General features: G+C 42.0%; 1 protein-coding gene across 1 annotated transcript; it reads left to right on the top strand.

Annotated features, from left to right (window-relative positions):
- Positions 1-9,511: 9,511 nt before the first annotated feature.
- LOC142166795 (uncharacterized) lies at positions 9,512-12,526 on the top strand. Its single transcript, XM_075226139.1, has 6 exons — positions 9,512-10,129; positions 10,336-10,552; positions 11,104-11,253; positions 11,309-11,394; positions 11,453-11,587; positions 11,888-12,526. The coding sequence occupies exons 1-6, from the start codon at positions 9,512-9,514 to the stop codon at positions 12,524-12,526; spliced, it is 1,845 nt and encodes a 614-aa protein (XP_075082240.1).
- The last annotated feature ends 294 nt before the right edge of the window (positions 12,527-12,820 follow it).

The raw sequence follows: 12,820 nt of genomic DNA, 5'->3' as shown, positions 1-12,820 counted from the left end.
CTATGTTAATATGGTCGTAGCCTTTTAATTTGGGTGTAGCCCAGTGAGCTTGCTTTCCCAAGTTATCCAGGCTTACCTAAGATAACAGTCCCCGAGTGGGTATGGCCGTGGCCTTTAAAATTCGGGTGTTTCCTTCGAGGTCTTATGCCCCCGATGTTAATAGTTTGATATGTTTGAGTTTGTTTTTCGGATGGCAGTCCCCGAGTAAGGGAGTGATCATCCGAACTCTGATTATAATCGTCCCTTGATCTCGTTTCCTTAAGAGATCAAAAGTACGAAATTGTAAAGAGGAAATGTTTCTAAGACATAAGATAATTACAAGGAAAGTACTTCTCTTTATTCTTGTGAAAGACAGTTATACATGCATACATGTTTTATGTCGGGGCTCGAGCAACCTATGTGGGCACGGTTCTTTTGACCGTTTGGCCCTTACAATGAATCTTACCTATCGAGACCCTTCTATTACGAAGTAATTTCCTCACAAAAGTCGATATCCAAGGGTAATGCCCTCCCAGCATTAGAGGTTGATTGTAGAGGAACCTCAAATACTGTTAGTGTTGTCTTCGACACCAATTCGTGATCGGCCTTTGATTCTAAGTTAGCACGATCCATTGTTGCCTCGTTAAAAACCTTACCGAAAACCCAATTGGAACAAAATTGGTTCAAGGGAAAAAGAGTGCAACGCGTGCTTTCAGACCTAAAGACTTCGTGTCGCTCCTTGCCGACCACCTACAAGTGTTAGTCCGAAAATAAAAAGAAATGAAATGGGGTCGTACCTTAGCAGTAATATCATTTTAGGTGAGTTACGTTCCAATTGTTCGGTAGCTGTTCTCCGTTTTTCATCCCGAGATTATTGGATCCTTTCCTTGTGACCTCGAGAATCTGGTATGGTCCTTCCCAATTCGGACCCAATTACCCTTCGTTCGAATTTCGGGTGCTTAGTGTGACCTTCCTTAGTACTAAGTCCCTGACATTGAAGTATCAAAGGTTGGCCCTTCGATTGTAATACCACTCGATGCTTTTCTTTTGGGCGGCCAATCGAACAAGGGCGGCTTCACACCTTTCATCCAATAGCTCCAGGCTCGTGTTCATTGCCTCGTCATTTGATTCCTTTATTGCATATCGGAATCTGATACTCGGCTCACCGACTTTGACCGGCATTAGTGCTTCGGTGCCATAAACCAATGAGAATGGGGTAGCCCCGGTACTGGACTTCGAAGTTGTGCGATATGCCCAAAGAACTTCGGGCAAGATCTCTTTCCATTTTCCCTTAGCGTCAGTCAACCTTTTCATAAGGTTTTGGATTATTGTTTTGTTGGTTGATTCGGCTTGTCCGTTCCCACTGGGGTGGTATGGTGTGGACAAGATCCTTTTGATCTTATGATCTTCCAAAAACTTGGTTACTTTGCTGCCGATAAATTGTTTCCCGTTGTCACATACGATTTCGGATGGCATCCCGAATTGACATATGATGTGGTCCCAAATGAAGTCAATGACCTACTTCTCCATGACTTTCTCGTACGCCTGGGCTTCAACCCACTTAGAAAAATAGTCAGTCATAAATAAGATAAATTGAGCTTTACCTGGTACCCATGGAAGAGGGCCAACAATGTCCATTCCCCACTTCATGAATGGCCATGGCGACAAGACCGAATGCAGCAGTTCTTTAGGTTGATGAATCATCAGAGCATGCCTTTGACATTTATCACATTTTTATAGGAACTCCTTCGCATCTTTTTCCATTTTGATCCAGTAATATCCGGCTCTGATTACCTTTCGAACCAATGATTCGGCGCCTGAATGGTTCCCGCAGGTGCCTTCGCGGACTTCCCTCAGAACGTACTCGGTATCTCCCGGTCCCAGACATATAGCTAGTGGGCCATCGATAATTCTTCTAAATAAGGTTCCATCCTCGGTCAAGCAGAATCGAGTTGCCTTTATGCGCAGGGCCCTCGACTCTTTAGGATCTGCTGGTACTTTGCCTGTCCTCAAATATTCTATGTATTTATTCCTCCAATCCCAAGTTAGGCTTGTAGAGTTTATTTCGGCGTGACCTTCCTCTTCTACCGATCTCGTGAGCTATACGACTGCCCCCGATTTGATCTCACCATCCTTGACCGAAGAGCCTAAGTTTGCAAGTGCATTGGCCTCACTATTGTGATCTCGAGGTACGTGCTGCAAGGTCCACTCTTTGAATCGATGTAATGTTACATGTAGCTTATCCAGGTACCTTTGTATCCGTTCTTCTCTGACTTCGAATATTCCGTTAACTTGATTTACCACAAGGAGGGAGTCGTACTTAGCTTTGATCACCTCCGCCCCTAAGCTCTTCGCTACTTTGAGACCTGCAATTATGGCCTCATATTTATCCTCGTTGTTAGTCAATTTCACAGTTCTAATAGATTGCCTGACTACGTTGCATGTGGATGGCTTCAATACGATGCCAAGTCCGAACCCCTTTACCTTCGATGCACCATCCGTAAAGAGGGTCCAGATTCCCGAAGACGTCCCCGAGTTTACCAGTAACTCTTTTTCGACCTCGGGTATTAGGGCCACCTTGAAGTCGGCCACGAAATCTACCAAAATTTGAGACTTAATGGCCGTCCGGGGTCGATATTCAATATCGTACCCGCTGATTTCTACGCCCCATTTGGCCAGTCGCCCCGAGATTTCGGGCTTATGCATTATATTTTGCAATGGGTAAGGTTTCATGACATATATAGGGTGGCACGGAAAGTACGGTTTTAGTTTCCTAGAAGCGCTTAGCAAAGCGAGCGCCAATTTTTTCAAGTGAGGATATCTAGTTTCGGCCTCACCTAAGGTCCGGCTAACATAATAAATTGGAAATTGCGTATCTTGTTCTTCCCGAACTAGGACTCCACTTGCCGTTATCTTTGATACTGCCAAATACAAGTATGGTTGTTCTCCCTCTTTCAGTGTGTGAAGCTATAGCGGGCTCGATAGGTACCGCTTGAGTTCTTCCAAGGCCCGTTGGCATTCCAGGGTCCATGTGAAGTTATTTTTCTTCTTCAACAACGAGAAAAATCGATGACTCTTGTCGGAAGACCTAGAGATGAACCGTCCCAGGGCAGCTATGCGCCCGGTTAGCCTTTGTACGGCCTTCATGTTGTCCACTACCATGATATACTCGATGGATTTGATCTTGTAGGTGTTGATATCGATTCCCCGGTTGGATACCATGAACCTAAGAAATTTACCCGATCCGACTTCGAATGCGTATTTTTCCGGATTCAGCTTCATGTTGTATTTCTTCAGTATACTGAAGGTTTCCTGCAAATGTTTTAAATGGTCCTCTGCTCGCAGGGACTTAACTAACATATCATCAATGTAAACTTCCATAGATTTCCCTATTTGTTCTTAGAATATTCGGTTTACTAGGCATTGGTAAGTGGCACCAGCATTTTTTAACCTAAATGGAATTACATTATAACAGTATTTGTCGTACTTAGTGATGAAAGAGGTATTTTCTTGATCATCCGGGTTCATCCGTATTTGGTTATACCCGGAATAGGCATCGAGAAAGCTGAGGATCTCGTGGCCGGCCATGGCATCGATCATGCAATCGATGTTATGCAACGAGAAAGAGTCTTTCAGGCATGCCTTATTTAAATCCTTGTAATCCACACACATTCTCGGTTTATTCCCTTTTTTAGGGACTACCACTACGTTTGCTAGCCATTTGGGGTATTTGAATTCCCGGATATACCATATTTTAAGGAGTTTAGTTACCTCGTCTTTAATGAAAGCATGCTTGATCTCAGATTGCGATCTCCTTTTCTGCTTGACCGGATGGAATTTCGGGTCCAGGCTTAGTTTGTGAGTGGATATCTCTGGTGGAATCCCTGTCATATTGAGATGGGACCAAGCAAAACAATCCATATTAGCAATAAGAAATTGAATGAGTCTTTTTCTAAGCTCGGGAGTTAATCCCGTGCTCAGGTATACCTTTCGATCGGGCAGATGTTCGATCAGTATGACTTGCTCCAGCTCTTCGACCATCGATTTAGTAGCATTGGAATCATCGGGATCTATAAAGGATCGAGGAACCCCGTAATCGTCGTCTTCGTCAATCCCTTGCTTGTCCGATTGTGTCGAGGCTGGCATCGATGATTGCTATTTGGCTTCTTATTTCGCTTTCGAACCTGAGTCCTTTGTCTATGAGAGTGTTGATATCGGAATTACTTCATCGACGGCAAACATCTCCTTTGCGGTGGGTTTCTCCCCATAAACCGTCTTTATCCCTTCTGGTGTCGAAAATTTTAATACCTAGTGAAGGGTCAAGGGCACAACCATCATGTTGTGGATCCATGGCCCCCCGAACAGGGCATTGTACCTCATGTACCCTTCGATCACATAAATCTTGGTCTCCTGGGTGGTACCGGCTACGTTTACCAGTAACATTATTTCTCCCTTAGTATTTTCGCAAGCCATGTTGAATTCGTTTAGCACTCGGGCCGCAAGCACGATTTGGTCCTGTAGGCTGAGTTGTTCTACGACCCTCGATCGAATGATGTTGGCCGAACTACCTGGATCAATTAACACATATTTAACTCGAGTTATTTTCATGAGTACAGAAATTACCAGTGCATCATTATGGGGCTGCATGATTCCTTCTGCGTCCTCGTCGTTGAAAGATAAAGTTCCTTCTGGTATGTAATCTCGAGTCTGTTTTTCCCTTATGATTAATACTTTGGTGTATTTTATCACCGGACCTTGAGGAACATCGACCCCTCCGATGATCATATGAATGATATGTTGGGGCTCGTCTTGTTCATTCTGCTTATTGGAATCCCTATTTCTGAAATGATTCTTAGCTCAGTCGCTCAGAAATTCTCAAAGATGCCCGTTGTTGAATAATGGGGCTACTTATTCTCTCAATTGTCAACAATCCTCCGTTATGTGGCCATCTGTGCCATGATATTTGCATATTTGGTTGGGATCCCTTTGTGTTGGATCGGTTTGTAGAGGTCGAGACCATCTGGTATCTTTGATAAGTCCGATAGCTGATACGATGGTGGTTGCGTCAACACTAAATTTGTACTCTGATAACCGAGGTGCCTCTTTGGGTCTGATGGGCTTGTCGAAGACGTTCTTACTCACGAGCCCTCGAGATCTCTGACCTCGATCACTTCTTCTTTCATTTCGTACAGGATTCCGCCCAGGTCCACCGCTCCTGCAATATCCATTATATGGCTAATATCATTCTCTGTTCGACCTCGATTCTCGGTCGATATCCCTCTTAATTCTATCGACGGGTCTGATAGGATAAACGGACCCAGAAGGATCCCCGAGTTGGTCGTCTTCGACCCTGATCTTCGATTGATACCGATTATGTGCATCAGCCCAAGTGACAGCCGGGTATTCTATCAAATTTTTCTTCAACTGCTGCGAAGCCACCGAGCTTTGATCATTAAGTCCTTGGGTGAAAGCTTGAACTGCCCAATCGTCGGTGATTGGTGGCAGTTCCATCCGTTCCATTTGGAATCGAGACACAAATTCTCTGAGTATTTAGTTGTCCTTCTGCCTTACCTTGAAAAGTTCCTATTTCCTAGTTTCGACCTTGATGGCTCTAGCGTGTGCCTTTACGAAAGAATCTGTAAGCATAGCAAACGAGTCAATAGAATTAGGTGGCAAATTGTGGTACCATATCATAGCCCCCTTTGACAGGGTCTCTCCGAATTTCTTTAGCAAGACTGATTCGATCTCGTTATCCTCTAGATTATTCCCTTTGATGGCACATGTATAATAGGTGACATGCTCGTTCGGGTCAGTCGTTCCTATATATTTAGGAATTTCGAGCATTCGGAATTTCTTGGGAATTGGCTTGGGAGCCGCGCTCGGGGGGAAAGGCTTTTGCACAAACTTTTTGGAGTCCAGATCCTTCAATATCGGTGGTGCCCCCGGGATTTGATCGACTCTAGAATTGTAAGTTTCCACCTTCTTATCGTTTGCCTCGATCTTCTTTTCCTTCGACTCGATTCGTTTTGTTAAATCTTCGAGCATCTTCATGATTGTAGGGTCGGTCCCCGATTCTTTCTCGTTCGATTTCCTTGAAGCTGATTTGACCCTGTGGACAACTTCTTGGGATGTCTCAGTCTCGATCATGTCCGATGGGCGATTCTGGTTTTGGAGTTGGGCTATCGCTGCTTATTGAGCCTACAATATTTCGAAGATTACTCACAGGCTGATCCCACCCTCTTCGCCGCCATGGGTTCTTTGAGCGGCCGATCGAACATCCCTACGGACATGCCCTCGGGATCGACGGCCAAATTTGCGTTGATGGCTACATGCGAACTGACGTCAACCGGATCTACAGCCGGAACTCCATCGAGATCGATCGGAGGTACGTCGTTCCTTAATTCTATGTTGTCAGTCTTGCCGTGGAGGCCAGAATCATTGTCAACGTGAAGGGGTGCCGATTGTGAGTTCGACATTTTGGTCCTAGAATAAAAAACACTCCAAAGAACACGTGTAAAATAGTGTGTATTATGAAAGTTTGCACCAAATAATCACTATTATCCTTAGCCCCACGGTGGGAGCCAAACTGTTTACCCTAAAAACAGATAACAATTGAATTTATACGCGATTTTAAGGATACGTGATATAACTTGGCACAAATTAAGAAGACAGATTAATATTGAAATTGACAATAGAAGAATAAATGAAAACCACACGTATCGAATTGCCTTGGCCCTCGAGTTTGACCACCTTAGAACCAAAGATGTTTCAACTGAAGTATGAACAGGCTAATAGAGTAACAAGATAATAAAAGCTAGAAAGTGTCAGTATATTACTTTATATTGCGTTGATATGATGTGTTTTACAAATGATCTGACTCCCTTTATATAGTAGGATGTTCTACTTTTGGTACAATTCTATATAAGGTAAAAATCCTATGATTTGCTAATTATTTGGCCCCTCCTTGATATGCGCTGAGCTTTTCGCCATGATTTACAACCGATTGCGGATATTTCGTCTTTCTGTTATCCAGGTTGGCAAATTTCCCTCGATCTTGCCTGGTCTCGATTTTGCCTGGTCCCGGGGTCGGACCTCACCTGGGTTCGATATAATTCGCAGTCAAACCCTAACCGATCATATTCCAGTCTCAATTGATCACATAAGAAGCGAGCCATGTTTTGACCATATACAAATCAAAAGTAAAGAGAGGAGGTTGCTGACCTTCTTCGGGGCAGTGAACCGGGGCCGGGGTCTCAAATCCGACGGACTCCGATCTCGACCTCGACCTCGCTACCTCGAACTAACGTCAAATAATGGTATAAAATAAATTGCCTCTGTTCAAGAATGGAAATCAACAAAAAACAGAGAAGAAAGAAAGAACAAACTAAAGCTTTGCGTTATTTTCTGAAAATCAGTGAGCTATGAAAAGGGGAGGCGACTGCTGAACCATAGACATAAAAGGGGATAGAGGCGGCTGAAACTCTTTATTTAAAGAGAGAGGTAGCGGTGTATTGGTGGAAAAACGATATGACACGTGGAACATAAGTAAGCTGATGAGGCATGACGCGTGGAGCGTCAATATATCAACAAGTGGCATTCTCAATTAACTGTATTAAGAATGCATGGAAGGTACGGGAGAAACACCCATGGGGTAGCATAAGAGAAAAGAACCGAGTCAGACAGTTGTCAAAGGAGAAACGGGAACGAAATGAATGAAGACTGCAAAGAAGGAAAGATACACGAACCAGGAGTAAATAAGGAAGGGGAATCAGGAGCAGTGATAAGGAATCTTTAGTCATAAATATGCCAATTACGGTTATCTATAGTACTGGGCAATCGATACAATTAATGCCCTTAATTAGTCCAAATTAAGTATGAGAACCGTTATGATTGCATGCTCTTATATAAGGATAAGGAATTAATTTGTAAGGACAGGTTACGATTATTACTGAAATACATACTATAATTCTTTGCCTTATGTTTCTTGGCTAATCATCTCCATCACTTTTTTATATTTTTCCTAAGATTATTGGGAAAGTGAAGTAAATTTTGGTTACCAGTAACCCGTTTTCTTCTAAATATTGACTTTGAACGAGAATCCTATTTTTGGTTAAACAAATTAGTTCTGTTGTCGAGAATCTGATAATCTTTTCACTTTCCAAATTCTATTTTTTGACAGCCAACTATGTCAACTGTTAACAAAAATGACCAGTTGAACCAACAAGATGGAACTCCACCACTCCCCTCTCCGACGGGATCCCCTCAGCAATCCCGTAGAGGTTCACCTGAATGATCTACATCACGCGTTGATGATCAAAAGGGAGACAAACAAATTGTAGAGCAAGATGCTCTAAATCAATTGATTGCAGAACACGTGAATAGTGCTCTACAAGATTTTGTTAGAGGATTGCCCAATGCGCCAGAAATCTCCTCTACCGGCCAATACAACAACCTTACAGAACCCACGCTTAGGGCTTGACAATTCTTGAAGTGGAGGAATTCCTAACAAATCTCACAATGGAGGATCAGGTACACCAAATAATTCTAATTTATAAAGTTTGGTACTAACTTTGCAGAAACAGTTGAAAGAGCAAAATGATCGCATAGAGAAAATACCTGTCGTGCCACTCGTGATCAAAGGGGTGGATATTGACAAGTATTAACAACCCCCCTGAAAGCCAAGTGCAGCGCCTTTGCCAATTCCTGAAAAGTTTAAAATGCCTGATATTTTAAAATATGATGGAACAACTGACCCTCGAGATCACGTAACTGCATTCACAACTGGCGTGAAAGGCAACGATTTAACCAAGCAAGAAATTGAATTGGTTTTGGTTAAAAAATTTGGTGAAACACTCATGAAAGGAGCGTTAACATGGTATTCTCTTTTACCTGAAAACTCTATTGATTCTTTTGATGAGCTTACAGATTCATTTATAAAAGAACATTCGGGAGCTCAGAAGGTTGAAAAAAGGATGGAAGACATCTTTAAGGTAAAATAGGGGAATATAGAATTACTCAGGGAATTCGTAGATATATTCCAATGGAAGAGGATGATGTTGCCTCGGGTGCCAGATAACTAGGCAGCTATGGCATTCTCGAGCAATTTAAACGAGAAAAGTTCAGAATCCATGAGAAGGCTGAAGGAAAGTTTACGAGAATTCCCAGTAACAACTTGGAACGATGTGTACAACAAATACAGTACAAAGTTGCGGATAGAGGAAGATATGGTCGCACATCCAAGAACCGATGAAATAGCAGGATCGAGACGTTCGAAATCGGAAAAAAGGATCGGAAAAAATAGGTACGAACCTTACATGGGACCTACTGGGCGAGACCCTCGATCTAAACAAGAAAATGCACGATTCGACTTAAGACCGAGGCAAAAAATATACGAGTTCCTCATCTAGGTTCAGAAAGGAACGGGATGCACGAGGCATACACACGCGAGGGTAGGAGATTACATAATGTCAGCACCTCTGAGTTAGTAGTTGTTTTAAAAAGTGAGGGATATAAGGTGTGGTGGCCTAGAGAAATGAGATCAGATCCAAGCAAAAGGAATCCAGATTTCTGGTGTGAGTTTCACAACGATCATGGCCATAGAACAGCAGATTGTAGATTACTGCAGGGAGAAGTCAAGCATTTATTGAAGCAAGGTTATCTAACTGACATGTTTAGCGAGAAAGGAAGACAATCATATATGAAGAACAGACAGGAACCCCCAAAACCTCCATCACCAAAAAGAACAGTCAATATAATAACTGGGGAATATGAGGTCAATGGTGTAACTTATACATCCGCAAAAAAGACATCAAAAGTCACAGTTACTCATGGGAAGCGAGTTCGCCAAGATTTGGATGGAGACAATATAACATTTGATGATGAAGATGTGGACAGCTTGATGATTCCTCACAACGACGCACTGGTAATATCTTTACCTGTACATGATACTAACGTAAAGCGAGTTTTGATTCATCCAGGTAGTTCAGTGAACATCATTTTACTATGGGTGGTGAACGAAATACAAGATAATGACAAAGTGATACCAAAGGCACGAACCTTGTCCGGGTTTAATAATTCAAGTGTTATCACAAAAGGGGAAGTTTTGCTCACCACGTTTGCAGAAGGAGTTGTTAAGGATACGATGTTCCAGGTGATAGACGCAGACATGGCATATAATATAATTCTGGGAAGATCGTGGATTCACGATATAGATGTCGTCCCATCCACATTACATCAAATTATCAAATTTCCTTCACAGTAGGGAATCCGTCAAATCCATGGAGATCAGCAAGCTTCAAGAAGTATCAACTCGGTGGTAGTTACAACATGGTAACCAATGATGCAGGCACGAAATAGCAACTACAGAACTTGGTTGAGGATATTGGTGCAAATACCTCAACCAAAGGCATACCAGGACAGACTGACGTTGACTTGAGACCTGATTCTATTCAAGAGCCAGAAGAAAATGAAAATATTAAGACAACTGCTGAAGAACTTGAAGCTATAGTGCTATTTACACACTGGCCAGACAGAAAAGTTTACGTCGGAGCAAAACTAAGCCCAGAAGTGAAAGGTAAGTTCATTGAATTTTTACAAATAAACGTAGATTGCTTTGCTTAGTCACATTCAGTTATGACAGGTATACCACCGGAGGTAATGACCCACAAATTAAATGAGGACCCACTTGTCAAACAGAAGAATATGAAGCAATGATCCTTCAAAAATCAAGTAATCCAAGATGAGGTACAAAAGCTTATGAAAATTATATCGATACGAGAGGTAAAGTACCCTAACTGGTTAGCTAATACCGTGGTAGTTCTTAAAAAGAATGGAAAATGGCGAGTTTGTGTAGATTATACTGATCTAAATAAAGCTTGCTCTAAAGATTCATTTCCTTTGCCGCATATAGATCAACTAATAGATTCTACTGTAGGACATGAATTTTTGAGTTTTTTAGATGCATATTCAGGATATAACTAAATAAAAATGGACCCCCTAGATGAAGAAAAAACTTTGTTTATCACAGACAGGGGGACTTACTGTTATAAAGCCATGCCCTTTGGTTTAAGAAACGGTGGAGTCACGTATCAAAGGTTGGTGACTACAATGTTTCAAGAACATCAGGAAAAACCATGGAAGTTTACATTGGCGATATGTTGGTCAAGTTAGCACAGGAGGGAGATCATTTTCAACACTTGTTAGACACTTTCGAGATTCTCCGCAAATACAATATGAAGCTAAATCCAGAAAAGTGCGCTTTTGGCATGGCTTCAGGTAAGTTTTTAGGCTTTCTCATTTTTAACAGGGTATTGAAGTGAATCCTGCGCAGATCAAAGCTATCGAGGAAATACCGGATATACTCACGAGAAAAAAAGAAGTGCAGAGATTAACAGGAAGAATAGCAGCCCTGGGGAGGTTTCTATCAAAGTCATCAGAAAAGAGTTTTAAATTCTTTTCAGTATTGAAAAAGTAGAATCAGTTTGAATGGACTAACGAATGCCAACAAGCCCTCAAGGACCTAAAATCATATCTGTCAAATCCGCCCTTACTAGCCAAACCAAAACACGGTGAAAGGCTTCTCATTTATCTTGTTGTGTCAGAAGTAGCGGTAAGTGCGGTGTTGGTACGAGAAGATAAAGGTAAACAATCCCCAATTTATTATGTTAGTAAATCTTTGCTAGATGTTGAGACGTGGTATCCCCATTTGGAAAAGCTTGCTTTAGCGTTAATTATGGCATCTAGGAAGTTAAGACCTTATTTTCAATATCATCTTATTTCTGTAATAACTGCTTTCCCCCTGAGGAATATATTGCATAAACAGGAATTATCAGGTATATTAGCTAAATGGGCAATAGAACTCAGTGAGTATGATATCATATATTAGCCCAGAACTGCAATAAAATCGCAGGTTTTAGCAGATTTTGTAGAGGATTTCAGCACGAATTTAGTTCCTGATGCAGAAAATGAACTACAGGTATTAACCGGATCTAATTCAGGGATTTGGACTTTATTTACCGATAGTTCTTCAAACGTTAAAGGAGCGGGTTTAGGAATTGTTCTAATTCCACCTTCAGGGGAAGTCATAAGACAAGCAATAAAATGTTATCCAATCACTAACAATGAGGCAGAGTATGAAGCTGTGATTGCAGGTTTGGAACTGGCACGAGAACTTGGTATAGAGCAGATTGTGATCAAAAGTAACTCACAGTTGGTGGTTAACCAGATGCAGGGGACTTACGTGGCAAGAGAAACGCAAATGCAACAATACCTGGAAAAGGTACGGGAATTACTTAGACAATTTCAGTCTTGGAAGGCCGTGCAGATACCCAGGGAAGAGAATGCAGAAAATGCTATAGTGATACATTTGTTTCATTCGGCACTTGACCAAGACAAGAGCGAGGTAAATTTTAATAATCTAACTTGGGATTGGAGGAACGAATTTGTGAACTTTTTGCAGTATGGAATCTTACCCGAGGACAAGAAGAAGTCACAATTGTTTCACCAAAAAGACGTCTGGTATTGCTTAGTTCGTGGAAATTTATATTGAAAGATGTTTGGCGAACCTTTAGCACGGTGCCTCGGCCCATCGCAAACGGATTATGTGATGAGGGAAGTACATGAGGGGCATTGCGGCAGTCATGCCGGGGGAAGATCATTGGTAAAGACATTAATAAGAGTAGGGTATTATTAGCCAAAAATGGAAGAAGAGGCAAAAAGCTTTGTAGCCAGGTGCGATAAATGCCAACGATATGCCAATAACATGCACCGCTCAGCAGAACTGTTACATTCAGTTATTTCACCATGGCCTTTCATGAAGTGGGGCATGGATATTGTAGGCCCG

Source organism: Nicotiana tabacum, chromosome 2 (assembly GCF_000715075.1).
Source record: "Nicotiana tabacum cultivar K326 chromosome 2, ASM71507v2, whole genome shotgun sequence".
NCBI lineage: Eukaryota > Viridiplantae > Streptophyta > Magnoliopsida > Solanales > Solanaceae > Nicotiana > Nicotiana tabacum.
Note: the sequence above shows the minus strand (reverse complement) of the source record. Positions and strands in the feature narration are given on the sequence as shown.

What these genes read in the sequence shown, in the direction of transcription:
- LOC142166795 (XM_075226139.1), top strand. Translation starts at nt 9,512, where the DNA reads ATGAGATCAGATCCAAGCAAAAGGAATCCAGATTTCTGGTGTGAGTTT. An exon ending in TTAAGGATACGATGTTCCAG is followed by an intron (nt 10,130 to 10,335) that starts GTGATAGACGCA and finishes GGCACGAAATAG; the next exon opens with CAACTACAGAACTTGGTTGA. An exon ending in TTGTTGTGTCAGAAGTAGCG is followed by an intron (nt 11,588 to 11,887) that starts GTAAGTGCGGTG and finishes ATAAAATCGCAG; the next exon opens with GTTTTAGCAGATTTTGTAGA.